The sequence below is a fragment of the Amphibalanus amphitrite genome, unplaced genomic scaffold (assembly GCF_019059575.1).
Source record: "Amphibalanus amphitrite isolate SeventyFive unplaced genomic scaffold, NRLGWU_Aamphi_draft 000278F_arrow, whole genome shotgun sequence".
Taxonomy (NCBI): Eukaryota; Metazoa; Arthropoda; class Thecostraca; order Balanomorpha; family Balanidae; genus Amphibalanus; species Amphibalanus amphitrite.
Genome location: NW_024881773.1, coordinates 294,034 through 314,435, shown reverse-complemented (window position 1 = coordinate 314,435; position 20,402 = coordinate 294,034). Strand labels below are relative to the sequence as shown.

Sequence of the window (20,402 nt, the reverse complement as noted above, 5' to 3'; positions counted from 1 at the left end):
CGCAGGGATTGATGCTGGGCTCAAAGCACATCCCATAGTTAGGATAGGAGCACCGGGGTGGAGGTTCGTAGGTAGTTTCGCGCGTCGGTAACCGTTAGGGTAGTGATAGGGTAGAAACTTGCGGAAACGGAAATAATCGGTCGTCTCGGATCCAATTCAATGCGCAGTCCTTTATGATGTTCGGTTTTACAATAAATGGGGTTTGAATTGACCAGATGCATTTGGAGATGGGTTGAGTCGGAGGAGAACGGAGGTTGAGCGGAGTCAGATTCATTCGGTGCCTAGTTAGTCATTGTGGCTCAGGAGCTTAGCTCCAAACCCAGGGTTCGCTACAAACCGCGTGTGCCCCAAAATGGCGGAGTTATTCACCTGAACCACGATGCATAGTTTAGTACATTTAGTTTAGAGGACAGTGGCCCGGGTGGCAGACGGGTAAAAGGCTGGGAGACGTCCCGGCCGACCACTGATCCTGTAGAGTAGAGTAGAGATCCGGAGGGGAGGTAACGAAGGGCCTGCAGGACCGGCCTAAGCCCCCCTCACAAAATGTATTTTTCTTTTTACCTTAATGCATCATATTGCATATCATTCGACTTGGCTGATGAAGAAGAACACAACGACACCATTTTTGAAGCTCTAGCTTCATTGTCTGTCGCGTTATCTGCAAAAACGTAGTTTGACCCTAGTTGACCTTAAGTGACATGACTGGCTTTGTCTATGATAACATGTTTATTTTCGAAATTTATCTTTGATCTAGGTGTAAACCAAACCTGCTCAGTACCTATTATATCATGGAAAACAGTGGTTTAGTGGCATTGCTCTCGGTTGGGGGTAAACTTGGCCACTCGCCCGGGGTGGCCATAAATAAAATAAAATAAAATAAAAATTAGCACATTGGGGTACAATGTGCTAATTTTTATTTTAGAACAGCGATATTCGAAAAATATACTTAAGCCAGCCTGCCTCGTCACCCTTCACTACAAACACTTAAACGGTCCTTACATAACATTCGTATAAATATTAATACTGTATGGTATAACATTAACAGTGCAAGATATCTCACTTTTTAGCTAAAAACCCTTAAAATATCATTTTTGCGCTATAACTTTAACAATATGCAATTTTTGTCAGCCTTAACTTTTTTGCTGGCGTTACCTTAGCTGCCACGCTGAAAGGACAAACAGTTGAGCATTTTATTGTGAATAATTTAGCCGGAAACGGGGTGGCCGGGCTTCCCCCCCCCCCGCCCGGGCTTCCCCCGGCTTCCCCTACCTGGTGAAGCAATCGTGGCTTGCAATACAACGAGATGGAGAAAATGGTCTGTCAATTGTTGGCGGAGAACTTATGACGATGGTTTGAGCGGACCTTCTATGGTCGACCCCACGCGCTCGGGCAGATGGCGTGAGATCTGAGAAGTACATGTAGACAAAAAGTAGAGATGAAAAATCGGGGAGAGAGAGAGAGAGAGTAAATAAAACTAACAGAGGTATTTTTCACTGATAACACTATTAATGGTTTCAAATAAACTAGATGCTTCGATCAGCAAGCTGCGTAATGCCTATCGTATGGTTGCACTTATGCACTGTTGGTACCTGGCATATTGCTTCGGAAAGACAAGCGGGAAAGTGTTCGTCAATTTTTTCAATGTTTAAGTGTTGACGTGTTGACTAAATGTAGGTACAGGTCTCGCGGGTTTCAAGGGTAGTGTTGGCCTGTCCGGCAATACTTTATTCAACTTATGCCTTTATGCCTTTTATCTATATTACTATTTGAGGAGGGTGCGTCTGTCCGTTACCGAGATCCCAACTTGGTGGTGCTTTGCGTGGACTACAGGCCAGACCGTTGCACCTAGCCCGGTGAAATTTGCACAACTTATAGATCAAGGATGCGCGACGTGCCTTTGAGGGGTCTCAGCTCGATCGGATTGATAGGGAGCGCGTGGCGCGTGCTCAAAAAGTGCAAATTCGCGTCATAGACTTTACATGTATAAATCGGCGTGCGAAATCGGGTGAAAACGGCTAATTTTGGCCGACACGGGTCCAGTTCCCGTGCAATATCTTGGTGACCAGGGGTCCGACCGGCACGGGGAAAACAGCATCGTGTACAGAATTGAACGGGCTATTGAATGGTGTGCAATGCAGAAGATAGCACGCGCCACGTGCACCGGAGAGGGCACTTTTATTTGAAAAATTGCGGTTTTTGAGGGATTTTGGAATTAATTTTATTTTTAGGTGACCGTTAAATGGAGCGAGTTGAATCAACGCCTATTTGCAAGAGAAAGGTACCGCCTCTCATATAAAAATTGTGAAAAGCTGATTGATCCAAATCAAGATGGTGCAAATCACAGGAGAAAATGGTGTTTGTCAATTTTGTGCCACTTTATTAATCACACGGGGTTTGCTGCATAACCTGATACCTTTGGCAATTGAATATGGTACCATTGGATAGAACATTCAATTCTGTCCAATATTCACTCTTCATTTTTGCATGATTAGCAACAGCGGCGTATTTAGAAAATCGCGAAGGGGGGGGCCAAGGGTTTGGAGGGCGCCACCTCACCCAAGGAGGGCGCCATACGGTCGCGAGATAAAAAATCGCTCAGTGGGGGTTGGGGGGTTGGGAGGCGTTTTTTACCATGCCACCAGTTTTTTTTTGCGTGACCTCGTATAGGTCGTGCTGCATTGATTTTGCATCGTGTGTATTCTTTATACTCCAGGTCACAAAAGGTCAAGTGTTCTTGAAATGCTGCGCCGAAGGCGCGCGAAATTTTTGAAAACAACCTTTTCCTCCGCTTTTTAGGCACTCCTTTTATACGATCACTGTTCAAAGCTCCTCTCGCTCTTTTACCAAATTTGAAGGTGTAAAAAATACCTAAGGTTTGGTCGGGCCGCTGCCACACAAACTGTACAGAAAGCTTGGCTCATGGGTGTCCATGTATAAAAGTTTATTGGCGGTGGCATATCTACGCACCAGATCACCGTATCGGATTGATACCGGAGCGCGAGATGCGTAAACATCATCCAAATTACCTCAGACCAGCCTTCATAGCCTTCTCACAGATGCATACAGTGTACCCACATAACCAGTTTCAAACACCGAAACTTCAGATGCCTGCTGTTGCGCCCGAACCTGTTGACAATACTTAATCGTAATCCATATAGATGCCATGATGCACGTAAAGTAGGATTAATCCGTTAAGACCAAAGACGTGTTTTATGCATCGTAGAGCGTAGATAGTTTTGGTAGGTATAGATACTTCATTCATTGTGCTGAATGCACGTTCATTTGTGGCAGTTTTCACAGGCAAGACATCAACTATGTGCAATAGAACGACTAAGTTGAAAAACATGCCAAAGGAGTAAATAAATGATAGGAGGGCAGCGATCAACGGATGTTGCCAATAGGTAGAAGGGCTGCGATCCACAGGAGGGCACTAATAGGTAGAAGAGCCCCGATCAACATCCCGAGTTTCGACAGTAGGGCACCGATAGGTAGGAAGTTGGCGAGCAGCAGGAGGGCGCCAATGGATAGAAGGGCAGCGATCAACAGGAGGGCACCAATAGGTAGGAGGGCGCCGATCAACAATCAACAGGAGGGCGCCACCAGGTAAGAGGGTGGCGAGGAACAGGAGAGCACCAATAGGAGGGTGGCGATCAACAAGAGGTCGCCAATAGGTGGGAGGGCGGTCATCAACTGGAAGTCGCCAATGAGCGGAAGGGTGACGATTAAAATGGGGGTGGCAATGGTGAGGAGGGCGCCTTTGCTCAAGAGGATGACACGAACAGGAGGGCGTCTGTGCGGAGGGCGCTGGTCAACAGGAAGGTGCCAGTGGATAGGAGGGCGGTGATCAACAGGAGGGTGCCAGTGGTTAGGAGGGCGGCGATCTACACGAGGGCGCCAATAGGAGAAGGGCCCCGATTAACATTCAACAGGAAGGACTAGGGAACCAATAGGTAGGAGGGCGGCACTGAACAAGAGGGTGCCAAAAGGGAGAAAGGCGGCCTTCAAAATTTCACATGAGGGCGCAATAGGTAGGAGAGCGCCAATAATTATGAGGACGCCGATCAGCAGAAGGGCGGCAATATGTAGCAGGGTGGCGACCTACAGGAGGGCGCCTTCGGGTGAGAGGGCGCTTATTTACAGGACAGCGGCTTACATAGGCGACCACCGTTACGCTTAGAGAGCTACAGCCTACAAATGTGGTTGGAGGGCGCCCGAGGGAGCCCTCCAACCGTATTTGGAGGGCGTATTTGGAATGGGCGTCCTCCGAGGGCGCCCTCCATCCGTATTTTCCCTGTAAACACATTCGCGATTGGAGGGCGCCCTCCAGTCGCGATTGTTTTTCGATTCGATTATATCACAATTGCATTTGCGATTGGAGGGCGCCTTCGGCGCCCTCCAATCGCAAAGGGCGCCTTCGGCGCCCAAGGGGGGGGGGGCCATGGCCCAGTGCCCCCCCCCCTGCCTACGCCCCTGATTAGCAACAGTATCCTTAAAAATGTAAATGTTCCAAACCATTACATTGTCATTTTTAGCGAAAGTCATCGATGGCCCTCAAAAGACTTCACGCCAGTTTTCGAATCATTCTAAGGTAGAACGCATGATAATACGACACGGGCACCTCGATGCGATGTATCTTTTTGTTTTCTTACAAAATGCTTGGCAGTCAAAAAGCAATCGAACGAAATGGATATCTACCAACCAAATCGACACAGACCAACCCAATACCCACGGGTCAAAAAATCCCCCCTTCGCGTTGCGGAGCACGCGGGTAACCCTAGTGATTCTCTAAAAACGCTTCATCGTATACCGATTGGTTTCTGGGATATTCAAAGAAAACTTTAAATTTCGACATTTGGGGCATTTTGACCGCGGCTTCCCGGCAGTCGCCTACAACAGTGGCGCCACCCAACGTTTAGAACGCTGGATCTAGAGGCACGAATGAACCCAGCGCGTAGTGAACGGTGAATGGAAAGGGTTTACGGTCTTCAAACAATATCCCCATGTTTTCCAGGCGGACTGCCAACGGTCTGTTGTCCTCATTGCGACTTCAGCTGTCTGGGACTAGATCGCCTGAACATGCACGTCAAGGATAGACACGGTCACATCGGCAGGAACGGCAAATTGAAGTGTGAATGGTGTCAGTACTCTACGGATAATTCCGACGACATGGCAAACCACCGCCGTACACACATGGGAGAGCGGCCGTACCGATGTGATGCGTGTGGAAAGTCGTTTTCCAAGCGTGATAGTCTAACTATCCATCACCGCACACACACGGGAGAGCGGCCGTACCGATGTGATATATGTGGGAAGTCGTTTTCCCAGCTTGGTAATCGAACCACCCACCGCCGTACACACACGGGAGAGCGGCCGTACCGCTGTGATATATGTGACAAAACGTTTGCCTTACAACGCATTCTAACTACCCACCGCCGCTTACACACGGGAGAGCGGCCGTACCGCTGTGATTTATGTGACAAAACGTTTGCTGTAAAAGGCAATCTGACCACACACCGCCGTATACACACGGGAGAGCGGCCGTACCGATGTGATATCTGTGACAAAATGTTTGTTGTACGAAGTAGTCTGACCACCCACCGCCGTACGCACACGGGAGAGCGGCCGTACCGATGTGATTTATGTAATAAGTCGTTCACTGAGTCATCTAAGCTGACCGGCCACCGCCGTACGCACACGGGAGAGCGACCTTTCCGTTGTGATATATGTGACAAAACGTTTGCTGTAAAAGGTAATCTGACCAAACACCGCCGTATACACACGGTAGAGCAACCGTTCCGATGTGTTACATGTGGCAGGTCGTTTTCCGAGCTTGGTAGTCTGACTCACCATCTCAGCACACACACGGGAGAGCAACGTTTCCGTTGTGATATATGCGACAAAACGTTTACTACACAAGGTAGTCTGACCACACACCGCCGTATACACACGGGAGAGCGGCCGTACCGATGTGATATCTGTGACAAAACGTTTGTTGTAAAGAGTAATCTAACAATCCACCGCCGCACACACACAGGGGAACGGCCGTACCGATGTGAGTTATGTGATAAAACGTTTGCACAACAGGGTTATCTGACCGCCCACCGCCGTACGCACACGGGAGAGCAGCCGTACCAATGTGTTATTTGTGATAAGTCGTTTTCCCAGCTGAGATATTTCACTCACCACCGCCGTTCACACATTGGAGAGCGGCCGTACCGCTGTGATATATGTAAAAAGTCGTTTCCTGAGCAGGCTCTTCTGGCTCGCCACCGTCGCATACACACGTTAGGTGTTGCCATGCCGCTATGATAAATGTGGGAGGACGTTTTCTCGGCCGAGTCGTCCAACTATCCACCACCGTTTGTGTATTTACTAGCCTGAGACTGTGCCAGTGTGCTGTCTAAGAGAATATTTTCAAGGAGTTCCTGTCGCTTGCCGAGACACCGACCTACACCCCTGAAAGGGTGGCACGGTGGTGCAGTATCTTTGAAATGTCGTCCAAGCCCGGACCAGGGAACGGCCGCACGGCTGCCCCACCTGTGCGGTACGGTTCCTTCACCTGTCACGTGTCATCATACACATACGGGCCCACGGTGTGCTACAGAAACATGTAAAGATAGCACATCCTGCTGGCTTGTGAGATAACTGTATTTTGCAAGTGTACCTGGTGAAACAATCGTGGCTTGCAATACAATGAGATGGAGAAAATGGTCTGTCAATTGTTGGCGGAGAACTTATGACGATGGTTTGAGCGGACCTTCTATGGTCGACCCCACGCGCTCGGGCAGATGACGTGAGATCTGAGAACCTACATGTAGACAAAAAGTAGAGATGAAAAATCGGAGAGAGAGAGAGAGAGAGAGAGAGAGAGAGAGAGAGAGAGAGAGAGAGAGAGAGAGAGAGAGAGAGAGAGAGAGAGAGAGAGAGAGAGAGAGAGAGAGAGAGAGAGAGAAAGAGAGAGAGAGAGACAGAGAGAGAGAGTAAATAAAACTAACAGAGATATTTTTTACTGGTGACACTATGGTATCAAATAAACTAGATGCTTCGATCAGCAAGCAGCGTATGCCTATCCTATGTTTACACTGATGCACTGTTGGTACCTGGCATATTGCTTCGGAAAGACAAGCGGGAAAATGTTCGTCAATTTTTTCAATGCTTAAGTGTTGACGTGTTGACTAAATCTACAGGTCTCGTGGGTTTTGTAGGGGTGGAGATCGAGCCCGGTCCTGTGGGTCTGTCGCTATCTCCCCCTTTATCAGCTACTTTAGTCATATGACAAGTGGTTGGCAGGGACGTCTCCCTTGTGCCGTTAACCCGTCTGCCACCCGGGCCACTGTCATTCTACATGTGCATCTACGGTGGGGCCGTTTACTCAATTGGTTCAGTGGTGAATGCTCGCCATTTGGTTGCCAGGCAGTGGGTAGCGTGCCGATGGGTATGCTAATCTAATGAGCACCAAACACCTAGCCGACTTAAGTTAACTGGCAAAACTAAAGTACCGACATAAAAATGCTTCCGCTCTTTCATTCCTCCTTCTCGTATACCTTCATGAAAAGTTGATATCGATTTTGCCGTTATGTATTCACACCAAAATAGTAATCAGACTGCGAACATTAAATACACATCAATAAAGCCGCCAAAATACGCGCAAACTAACCTATCATAACCTAACGCAATCCGCAATATAAAGTTATCCGCCTCCCCAGCTCCAAACCTATCTATAGGAAGACCTTTGAGCCCGCATCTTCCCAGTGCCCAGGGACCGTACCTTGAGACCAAGCCAGCAGCGGTGATTCGTCGGAGGGGCCTTGGAGCAGCGCACTCAGCAGCGAACTGGCACCGAAGACCTCGCTTCACTCCCATTCACCGCTTTTGTACTCGGCCCGAGGCGGTAGTGCGTTCTGAAAACAGGCATGAGGCAAAGGCCATTTCCTTCGAACGCACCTGACACCCAGGCACTAACGCACCGCCAGTCACCGTCCCCCCCCCCCCTGACACACGTATGAACGGCCAGTCTATTCTGACCGTCTACAATTTGGTGACCTGACGGTTTTTAACCCGCGCCCGGCTGGGGGTCCTGGATTTCCACGCCCTGCTGGGGGGGGGGGGTGTTTGAACACCCCCCCTTGTAACTCGGCTCCTGGGCCACGTAGCGATACGCGGAAGGCGGCGTTCGAAAGAGCGTCAAAAACAATGACGAAATCACTTCGGTCAATTTTTTGGTCAGGTCAAAGGTCAGGTCACCAGAGGTCATTGAAGGCAAAATTTCGCCGATTTCCAGGTCGAATATCGAAAATTTCCAAGAAGCCAACGCATAACTCGGGAACCAATAGAGCCACAGCGCCGCGGAAAAGCGCATTCGATAGCCCTATTAACGCCCTTTCTGAGTAATTCTCTCAGATTTGACCTAACGTCAACGGTTTTGCCTGCAGGGGGCAAAAACTGCAAAAATAGCCGATTTTTTCGGAAACAGTTTTTCTGCAATAACTTTTGACCCAAGCCTTGTACGAGCTTACTTTTACCGGCATCGTGTTCCTCTCGTTAAGACGCATCGAATGAACTATAACTTGACCTTGAAAGGTCAACTTGAAAATTTGACCTCAGGTCAAGGTCATGACCTGACCGGAAAGGGTCATGTTGCATATCAGTCGATCTGTTTCGTCGAGCTGAACACATCTAAGGCGTTTTCATCGCTCTAGCATGCCTCTATCAAAAGTTATTTGCGAAAAACTGTTAGATACAATTCGTGACCTAAGATGACCTCAGGGCATAAACAAGGGTCACGGACACCATTTTCATGTTCAGTGTGACTAAACCACTTGTAATTCAGTGTTTGGGAGTGTTTATAATGTCTTTCGTCCAAAAGAGGCGCATTGCAATTTTCTCCCATTGACTTATAATGGGGAGGTCGCAGAATTGACCTGACCTTAGGTCACCGATATCAAAATTCCGAGATATACATTTTATAGATACTGTTACTCTTATCAATCGCTGAAAGTTTCAAAGCGATCGGTCACTCGGTGTAGCCATGACAGACATTGAAACTTTTTATGAGGTGAGGTCACTTCAAGTGACCTGGTGACCTGACCTTGAATGACCTTGGTCTGAAATTTTCACAACATGTGTAGAATTGATGTATGATAAGGTATACCAAAAACGGCGGCGCGGAGCTCCGCCGTTTTTGAAATATTCGCGAAAAACCACAAGGGGGGGTGTTCAAACACCCCCCCCCCCAGCAGGGCGCGGGCGCAAAACTACGGGCGCAAAACAATGCCGCAAATTTAGCCGACGAAGACCTTACAGTTTCAAGGGTAGCTTTTGCCTGTCCGGGTATACTCTATTCGTCTTATGCCTTTTAGGCTTGAAGATGTGGCCGATTTATTCATATACATACATGCCTGCCATGATTCTCTAAAAACGCTTCATCTTATACCGATTGGTTTCTAGAGTACCGTAAGGTGGGGCTATTTGAGACAGTGGGGCTATTTGAGACAGTATTTAAATTTGCTATAAAACAAAAACCAATTAAAATTTATGCTTAATTTTTTGCTCAGGCGATTTACTGCTCGATTCCACACCTCCCTGAGCAAAAATATCGCACAAAAATCAAACGATCTTCATTTTATAGCGATTTTAAATACTGTCTCAAATAGCCCCACTGTCTCAAATAGCCCCACTTTACGGTATCCAAAGAAAACTTAAAATTTCGCCATTTGGGGCATTTGACCGCGGCTTCCCTGCAGTCGCCTACGACAACAGTGGCGCCACCCAACGACTAGAACGCGGGAACTAGAGGCACGAATGAACTCAGCGCGTAGTGAACGGTGAATGGAAGGGGTTTACTGTCTTCAAACAACATCCTGAACGATATTTATATTTATATTTATACAACGATATTTTAGCGGCCCTGGTGGCGCAGTCGGTTAAGGCGTCGACCCGCGGTGCGGGCGGTGCCGGATTCGGGTTCGATTCCCGGTTCCGCCCGTTCCGCGGGCGTCGTCCCCGGCTGTGTCACCAGGTGTGGGGTAGGCTCCCACTTCAGCCGTAGCCTGGGGGGGTGGGTAATGAGGGCCGGGAGGAGGAGGAGCCCTCCTGTAATTGGGACGATCAGTGCCCGTTGGAGGGAGGCCAGAATAAAAAAAAAAAAAAAAAATCCCCATGTTTTCCAGGCGGGCTGGCAACGGTCTGTTGTACTCATTGCGACTTCAGCTGTCTGGGACGATATCGTCTGAACAGGCACGTCAAGGATAAACACGGTCACATCGGCAGGGACGGCAAATTGAAGTGTGAATGGTGTCAGTACTCTACGGAGAATTCTGACCACATGGCAAACCACCGCCGCACACACATGGGAGAGCGGCCGTACCGATGTGATACATGTGGTATGTCGTTTTCCATGCAAGGTGCGCTGACCAACCACCGCCGCACACACACGGGAGAGCGACCGTACCGTTGTGATATATGTGGGATGTCGTTTCCCCAGCTGGGTAATCGAGCCATCCACCGCCTTACACACACGGGAGAGCGGCCGTACCGCTGTGATATATGTGACAAAACGTTTCCTGCAAAAGGTAATCTGACCAGACACCGCCGTATACACACGGGAGAGCGGCCGTACCGATGTGATATTTGTGGGAAGTCGTTTTCCTCAGCAATGTAATCTGAACAACCATCACCGCATACACACGGGAGAGCGGCCGTACCAATGTGATATCTGTGACAAAATGTTTGCTGCTCGATTTAGTTTGAATAAACACCGCCGTACGCACACGGGAGAGTAACCGTTCCGATGTGTTATATGTGGCAGGTCGTTTTCCGAGCTTGGTAGTCTGACTTACCATCTCAGCACACACACGGGAGAGCAACGTTTCCGTTGTGATATATGCGACGAAACGTTTACTACACAAGGTAGTCTGACCACACACCGCCGCACACACACGGGAGAGCGGCCGTACCGCTGTGATATATGTAAAAAGTCGTTTCCTGAGCAGGCTCTTCTGGCTCGCCACCGTCGCATACACACGTTAGGTGTTGCCATGCCGCTGTGATAAATGTGGGAGGACGTTTTCCTCGGCCAAGTCATCCAACTATCCACCACCGTTTGTGTACTTACTAGCCTGAGACTATGCCAGTGTGCTGTCTAAGAGAATATTTTCCAGGAATTCCTGTCGCTTGCCGAGACACCGACCTACACCCCTGAAAAGGTGACACGATGGTGCAGTACCTTTGAAATGTCGTCCAAGCCCGTACCAGGGAACGGCCGTACGGCTGCCCCACCTGCGCGGTACGGTTCCTTCACCTGTCACGTCTTATCATACACATGCAGACCCACGGTGTATGTACTACAGAAACATGTAAAGATAGCACATCCTGCTGGCTTGTGAGACAACTGTATTTTGCAAGTGTACCTGGTGAAGCAATCGTGGCTTGCAATACAATGAGATGGAGAAAATGGTCTGTCAATTGTTGGCGGAGAACTTATGACGATGGTTTGAGCGGACCTTCTATGGTCGACCCCACGCGCTCGGGCAGATGACATGAGATCTGAGAACCTACATGTAGACAAAAAGTAGAGATGAAAAATCGGAGAGAGAGAGAGAGAGAGAGAGAGAGAGAGAGAGAGAGAGAGAGAGAGAGAGAGAGAGAGAGAGAGAGAGAGAGAGAGGGAGAGAGAGACAGAGACAGAGACAGAGACAGAGAGAGACATGGAGAGAGAGAGAGAGACAGAGACAGAGACAGAGAGAGAGACAGAGACAGAGACAGAGAGAGAGAGAGAGAGAGAGAGAGAGAGAGAGAGAGAGAGAGAGAGAGAGAGAAAGAGAGAGAGAGAGAGAGAGAGAGAGAGAGAGAGAGAGAGAGAGAGAGAGAGAGAGAGAGAGAGAGAGAGAAAATAAAACTAACAGATATTTTTTACTTATGACACTATGGTATCAATTAAACTAGATGCTTCGATCAGCAAGCAGCGTATGCCTATCCTATGTTTGCACTGATGCACTGTTGGTACCTGGCATATTGCTTCGGAAAGACAAGCGGGAAAATGTTCGTCAATTTTTTCAATGCTTAAGTGTTGACGTGTTGACTAAATCTACAGGTCTCGTGGGTTTTGTAGGGGTGGAGATCGAGCCCGGTCCTGTGGGTCTGTCGCTATCTCCCCCTTTATCAGCTACTTTACTCTACATATGACAAGTGGTTGGCAGGGACGTCTCCCTTGTGCCGTTATCCCGTCTGCCACCCGGGCCACGTGTCATTCTACATGTGCATCTACGGTGGGGCCGTTTACTCCAGTGGTTCAGTGGTGAATGCTCGCCATTTGGTTGCCACGCGGTGGGTAGCGTGCCGATGGGTATGCTAGTCTAATGAGCACAAAACACCTAGCCGACTTAAGTTAACTGGCAAAACTAAAGTACCGACATAAAAATGCTTCCGCTTTTTCATTCCTCCTTCTCGTATACCTCCATGAAAAGTTGATATCGATTTTTGCCCCTATGTATTCACACCAAAATAGTAATCAGACTGCGAACATTAAATGCGCATCAATAAAGCCGCCAAAATGCGCGCAAACTAACCTATCATAACCTAACGCAATCCGCAATATAAAGTTATCCGCCTCCCCAGCTCCAAACCTATCTATAGGAAGACCTTTGAGCCCGCATCTTCCCAGTGCCCAGGGCCCGTACCTTGAAACCGAGCCAGCAGCGGTGATTCGTCGGAGGGGCCTCGGAGCAGCGCACTCAGCAGCGAACTGGCACCGAAGACCTCGCTTCACTCTCATTCACCGCTTTTGTACTCGGCCCGAGGCGGTAGTGCGTTCTAAAAACAGGCATGAGGCAAAGGCCATGTCCTTCGAACGCACCTGGCACCCAGGCACTAACGCACCGCCAGTCACCGTCCCCCCGACACACGTATGAACGGCCAGTCTATTCTGACCGTCTACAATTTGGTGACCTGACGGTTTTTAAACTACGGGCGCAAAACAATGCCGCAAATTTAGCCGACGAAGACCTTACAGTTTCAAGGGAAGCTTTTGCCTGTCCGGCTATACTTTATTCGTCTTATGCCTTTTAGGCTTGAGGATGTGGCCGATTTATTCATTACATGCCTGCCATGATTCTCTAAAAACGCTTCATCGTATACCGATTGGTTTCTGAGGTATTCAAAGAACACTTAAATTTCGCCATTTGGGGCATTTTGACCGCGGCTTCCCGGCAGTCGACTACGACAACAGTGGCGCCACCCAACGATTAGGACGCGGGAACTAGAGGCACGAATGAACCCAACTTGCGTAGTGAACGGTGAATGGAAGGGGTTTACTGTCTTCAAACAACATCCCCATGTTTTCCAGGCGGACTGGCAACGGTCTGTTGTCCTCATTGCGACTTCAGCTGTCTGGGACGATATCGTCTGAACAGGCACGTCAAGGATAAACACGGTCACATCGGCAGGGACGGCAAATTGAAGTGTGAATGGTGTCAGTACTCTACGGAGAATTCCGACGACATGGCAAACCACCGCCGCACACACACGGGAGAGCGGCCGTACCGATGTGATACGTGTGGAAAGTCGTTTTCCAAGCGTGATAGTCTAACTATCCATCACCGCACACACACGGGAGAGCGGCCGTACCGATGTGATATATGTGGGAAGTCGTTTTCCCAGCTGGGTAATCGGGCCATCCACCGCCGTACACACACGGGAGAGCGGCCGTACCGCTGTGATATATGTGACAAAACGTTTGCCTTACGACGTATGCTTACTACCCACCTCCGCACACACACGGGAGAGCGGCCGTACCGCTGTGATATATGTGACAAAACGTTTGCTGTAAAAGGTAATCTGACCACACACCGCCGTATACACACGGGAGAGCGGCCGTACCGATGTGATATCTGTGACAAAATGTTTGTTGTACGAAGTAATCTGACCACCCACCGCCGTACGCACACGGGAGAGCGGCCGTACCGATGTGATATATGTGATAAAACGTTTGCTGCTCGATTTAGTTTGAATAAACACCGCCGTACGCACACGGGAGAGTAACCGTTCCGATGTGTTATATGTGGCAGGTCGTTTTCCGAGCTTGGTAGTCTGACTTACCATCTCAGCACACACACGGGAGAGCAACGTTTCCGTTGTGATATATGCGACAAAACGTTTACTACACAAGGTAGTCTGACCACTCACCACCGCCGTTCACACGTTGGAGAGCGGCCGTACCGCTGTAATATATGTAAAAAGTCGTTTCCTGAGCAGGCTCTTCTGGCTCGCCACCGTCGCATACACACGTTAGGTGTTGCCATGCCGCTGTGATAAATGTGGGAGGACGTTTTCTCGGCCGAGTCATCCAACTATCCACCACCGTTTGTGTATTTACTAGCCTGAGACTATACCAGTGTGCTATCTAAGAGAATATTTTCCAGGAATTCCTGTCGCTTGCCGAGACACCGACCTACACCCCAGAAAAGGTGGCACGGTGGTGCAGTACCTTTGAAATGTCGCCCAAGCCCGTACCAGGTAACGGCCGCACGGCTGCTCCACCTGTGTGGTACGGTTCCTTCACCTGTCGCGTGTCATCATACACATACGGGCCCACGGTGTGCTACAGAAACATGTAAAGATAGCACATCCTGCTGGTTTGTGAGACTACTGTATTTTGCAAGTGTACCTGGTGAAACAATCGTGGCTTGCAATACAATGAGATGGAGAAAATGGTCTGTCAATTGTTAGCGGAGAACTTATGACGATGGTTTGAGCGGACCTTCTATGGTCGACCCCACGCGCTCGGGCAGATGACATGAGATCTGAGAACCTACATGTAGACAAAAAGGAGAGATGAAAAATCGGAGAGAGAGAGAGAGAGAGAGAGAGAGAGAGAGAGAGAGAGAGAGAGAGAGAGAGAGAGAGAGGGAGAGAGAGAGAGAGAGAGAGAGAGAGAGAGAGAGAGAGAGAGAGAGAGAGAGAGAGAGAGAGAGAGAGAGAGGAGAAAGGGAGAGAACCAAACAGACAGACAGACAAAACCAGTAGTGAGTAGGTAGTAGGTACACAATCAGTAGGTAAAAAAAACACATATTTTTCACTGACGATGACATTAACAAAAGTGCCGGACCCCCCTATTTGTCGCTGGTAGCACACACTCATAGAGGTCAGAAGGGCGACGAACAGTCAGTAATGCTAAGTTGGTGGGGACGCAGGGGGCGCCATACGGTTACGATGGCGCCGTGAGACCATGACAAGGGACGCCATTCTCCTAGAAGGGCGCTGAGTGATTGAAAACGCGATGTGGTCCAGGGGCGCTGAGAGGCCAGATGGGCCGACGCCGAGGGATGCACGGTGGACAGAGACATAAGGGCGCGAGACCTAGGTCCTAGGTAAGTACAGGCCTCGCGGGTTTTTAACGGTAGGTTTTGCACCTAGAAAAATAAGTGTACTTCAGGCTATATCTTCGTCGTCTTAACCCTATTCCTGGCGGGGGGGGGCCTCAGGAGCCCCCCCTGAGGTTTTTTGGTTATTTCTCCCAAACGCGTTGAGTTAGGAAGCTCAAATTTTCTGACTTTTCCTAAAAGGCTTCTACGCAACATGTCTGAAAATTTTGAGTTGATCTGACCTCAGGTCAGGTCACCAGAGGCGGTTTGGTGACCCTACCTCAGAAAAGTTTGCAATCACGCCAGAGCTAGAGTTTTTGACCGATCAATTTCTTCTCTTCAGGCTTTAGTTAGGGTACCAGTATGTGCAATTTGTATATCTCGGAATTTTGATATCGGTGACCTAAGGTCAGGTCAGTTTCGCGACCTCCCCATTATAAGTCAATGGGGGAAAAATCAACTCCCTGTTTTTACCACTAAAACGGGTCGGAATGGCCCCATATACCATACATGACTTCATATACGATCAACCTTCACTACCTTGAGGTCTGTTTTGCTGTTGGGCAGCTGTGAGGTCATGTGACGTCATCAAAGGTCACCAAAGGTTTTTGGCCAATAACTCCGTACAGGAACAAGATACAGACGCGTGGATGGTCTCATTGTGTTCAGCTCGTCAAGACGCATCGAATGATATACATGATGACCTCGAGGTCACGTGACCTGAGGTCAACCTTTGACCTTGACCTTTCGAGGTCAACATATATATCATTCGATGCGGATTGACGAGAGGATCACGATGATGCCCTTAGTTTGTTCCTATCTTGACTAATTCGAAAGTTATTCGAGAAAAACTCTCCATATCTAGCGCCGCCATTTTGACTTTTTCGACCCCTGTGACGTCATCTTTGACCTGACCTGAAAATGACCTTAGTAAAAATTGTAGATCTTGACCATGCGTATCCGATGCCGTTTACCGCTTGTCGCTATCTTGCTTCGTTCTCGAGATCTCAGGGGGGGGGCCGAATCGGCCCCCCCCCCGCCAGTTTCTTGTCCCGGCGGAGCCCGCCAGGAATAGGGTTAAGCTTTTAAGTGTTGAAGATGCGATCGACTTGTTGGTTCACAAGCCGGCCATGATCGTGTAAAATGACTCCATCGCAGATCGATTAGTTTCTGAGATATAACCGGAAATGTAAAAGTGCAAAACCTACCGCTTAATCTCGGGAGAGCCGTACCTGCCTGTACAAAATCAACTCATTTCGTGAGAGAAAGTCATTACAAGAAATAATTTCGGTTTATAGGGCCATCAATAATCATATACCCACTCTCGATCATGGCGAAGTGGCTCCCCGGTCAAGCTGCCCACTTACTGCGTCCTAGCCAACCTAGGCGTAGGCGTCAGGTCGGTCGCGCCGGCGCGGTATGCATAAGTTTGGCGCGCGTCGGCCGTGCCCGAAGTGATCCTTTCCCTTTTTTCCTGCCGACCACGAAAGAAACGCCGTTTCCTGTCATGTCAGGGTGTGCTGGCAATTCAGGGCTGCGGAGTCGGAGTCGGAGTCGGAGTCGGTCGGAGTCGACAGTTGTGACCGGAGTCGGAGTCAGAGTCGGAGTCGATTTTAGAAACCCGAGCCGGAGTCGGAGTCGGAGTCACCGAAAATCTGTCGACTCCGCAGCCCTGCTAGGTCTGTGGAGTCGGAGTCGGGAGTTGGAGTCGGTCGGAGTCAACAATTCTGCCCGGAGTCGGAGTCGGAGTCGGAGCTGGTTTTTGAAAGCCGGAGTCGGAGTCGGAGTCGGAGTCGCCGAAAATCCATCGACTCCGCAGCCCTGGCCAGCATAAGCTGACAGGCTAATTAACCCTCGCCGGACCTATTGGTTTTCTACATACGCGCCGGCCGAGGGGGGGGGCGGGTACGACCCCCCCCCTCGCCGTTTCGCCCCTGGTGGAGCTAGCGCGTCGCGGAAAAAACGAGCGTGTGCGCCGTTACGAGACGCAGAGATTGGTACCCGATTTTAAGGTCCTAGGTCAACCGGTGACCTCTGAGGTCAGGTCAAGTGCCCCAAGGTACGGTTCAGTTTTTGGTGAATAACTTCGCAAAAAATGGCCGCAGAGCGCCGATTTTGGCAGCATCGTGTTCGTCTCGCTCAGGCGCGTCGAATGATATACTTTTTGTCCGGGTCAGGTCAACTTGGGGTGTTGACCTCAGGTCAAGGTCAGGTCAGCACCCCCAGGTCACGAAGTTGGTCGAAAGAGGTCATGTCGCATATCATTCGATTCGGCAGGTCTTCCTGAGTCCATTGGTGGCTTTCCCGACTCGCTAGATCAATTTGATCAAGAGTTATTGACGAAAAACTAATATGACCTTGATGACGTCATAAATGACGTCACGCAAGGTCAACATTGCAAAAGTGACGCATCTAACCTTGCAAGGAGTGCATCAAATCACGATTCTGTGTGCTTGAGATAGTTGGAGATCGTTCCCGGCGCCAGAATAGCAGTTTGAATTTTTCCCCATTGACTTATAATGGTGAGGTCACGAAAATGACCTGACCTCATATGACCTTTAGGAAAAATCCGAGATATACAAGTTGTGGGACTTATAATGGATACTAGATCCTGCAAGTTTCATTTCCCTGTGACATCTCCTCTGGCAGTGAGGGCGTTGCGAAGTTGCGACATCTGAAGACCGTGCAGAGGTTCACTTATGACGTCATAGGTCAGTGACCTGACCTGACCCAAAAATGCGGTTGGTGTCAAAAGATGCGGCTTGGATCAAAGGTCAGGTATGCCAAGTTTCAGCTCTCTATCGCCAGCGTGTTCGGAGCTATCGCGAAAAAACCCTATGGGGGGGGGGGCGGCACCCGCCCCCCCCCCCTCGGCCGGCGAGGGTTAAACGATTGAAAATGTCAGCTTAAAAATGTCACCTTTAAAAAGACGCCGTTTAATTGTGTCAGCCTCTGCTGGAAAATCGGCTATGGATGCAATCAGCAGCTCGTGTCATTAAATCGTCCATTTAATCATCCAATCGACCATTCAGTCATCAAATCAAACATCTGATCAATCATCCATTCAATAAAATCATTTGCTCTACCATTCAATCATCCATTTGATCAAACATTTGAGGCCAAGTTTAGACTTCTAAAGATAGTAAGCATACGGTTATTTTTCAATACGTCTTGTTTACGTCTCAAATACGTCTCAATACGTCTCAAATATCTCAAATCCGTCTCAAATATCGTTATGTTTTCCAGGCGGACCGGCAATGGTTGATTGTCCTCACTGCGGCTTCAGCTGTCTGGGACAAGATCGTCTGAATAGGCACGTGAAGAAGAAACACAGCCACATCGGCAGAAACGGCAAATTGAAGTGTGAATGGTGTCAGTACTCGACCAATAAGTCCATCGATATGAACCGCCACCGTAGGACCCACACCGGAGAGCGGCCGTACCGCTGTAATATATGTGACAAAACGTTTACTAAACAAAGTAATCTGACCACACACCGCCGTATACACACGGGAGAGCGGCCGTACAACTGTGATATATGTGGGAGGACGTTTTCTTGGCAGAATGCTCTGACCAGACACCGCCGCATACACACGGGAGAGCGGCCATACCGCTGTGACATATGTGACAAAACATTTACTGTACAAAGTAGCCTGATGAACCACCTCCGTCTACACACGGGAGAGCGGCCGTACCATTGTGAAACATGCGACAAAACGTTTGCTGTACAAGGTACGCTGGCCAGCCACCGTCGTACACACACGGGAGAGCGGCCGTACCATTGTGATACATGCGACAAAACGTTTGCTGTACAAAGTGACCTGATAAACCACCGTCGTACACACACGGGAGAGCGGCCGTACCATTGTGAAACATGCGACAAAACGTTTGCCAGACAAGGTACGCTGACCAGCCACCGCCGTACACACACGGGAGAGCGGCCGTACCATTGTGATACATGCGACAAAACGTTTGCTGCACAAAGTGACCTGATAAACCACCGTCGTACACACACGGGAGAGCGGCCGTACCATTGTGAAACATGCGACAAAACGTTTGCCAGACAAGGTACGCTGGCCAGACACCGTCGCCGTTGTTCACTCGCGTGAGAGCGACTGCATCGTTGTGGTATATGTGACAGGACGTTTTCTCGCCTCTGTCATCTAACTGCCCACCGCCGTTGGTGTGGTGACTAGCCAGACACTGTACAAGTGTGGTGTCTAATGGAAGACTTTCGAAGAATTCCTGTCGACAACTTAGTTTCAGACATGTGCATGGATCCGAGTTATTGGTCTATGATGGATGGGTCTATGATGGATGGGTCAGTGGATCTCGAAGCAAACTGTAGGTTAGGATCTATGATCCCATCGGATCCGGCGTGAAAAATGCCCGCACCGTGCCCCCCCCCCCCCCCACACTCCCATCGAAAGGTCCTGGATGCGTCCCTGTCTGGGCTGACCCCGGGCCCCCGGGTGACTCGCGGGTCCCTTCAAGAGCAGTTGGCCCCATCTTGGGCGAGATCCTGGGTACGTGTCTCACGTACATCGTACATATTTAGTCCTGTTGATTTGATTCATCGGTTTTATTTATTGATTATAAGTTATAAGCTCGATCTCTAGTCTGTGATCTTGCATCGTATCAGATATACCTAATGACATTTCATGTCGATATGCCTAAAAAGATATGCGAATATTACGTGGAAAAGGAGTGCTACTCCCGCTCCTACACATCCGGGCCAAACAGTGACCGGCCCCTGCTTCTAGCCACCCGGGGCCGGTTGGCCGGCCGGCAGTTAGTCATTACCCGGGGTTGATTTCTGAGGGACTTGCAAAAATGCCTATTAATTGAATGTTTTACGTAATAACTTAGATGATTGGGTATATGTAGGGGAAAGTGGGGTAAGACGGGCACCTTAACTTTGGAGCCATTTTTCGGCCGGTTAGAAACATCATAGAAACGGGAAACTGAGTGAAAACATTTTTTTGACATTTTACTTCCATTTGCCAAAAGATGAGACTTAGACCTGATTCAACAAATAAACTG

The 20,402-nt window shown here is 49.3% G+C and overlaps 1 protein-coding gene across 20 annotated transcripts in view; it reads left to right on the top strand.

Annotated features, from left to right (window-relative positions):
* Positions 1-20,137, top strand: part of LOC122387227 (zinc finger protein 239-like) — a 76,543-nt gene extending 56,406 nt beyond the window's left edge. For 8 of the 20 annotated variants that reach the window (XR_006257525.1, XM_043377204.1, XM_043377199.1 and 5 more), the window contains exon 7: positions 5,012-6,708. Coding sequence is in view for 19 of the 20 variants with exons in the window: in XM_043377204.1 (XP_043233139.1) it covers positions 5,012-6,309 (1,298 nt within the window). In the remaining variant the exon portion in view is untranslated. Of the gene's footprint in view, positions 1-5,011; positions 6,709-10,169; positions 11,453-13,342; positions 14,889-18,605 lie in introns of those variants that run through there. The other 12 variants (XM_043377213.1, XM_043377215.1, XM_043377218.1 and 9 more) reach the window with 6 other exon arrangements.
* Positions 20,138-20,402: the final 265 nt, after the last annotated feature.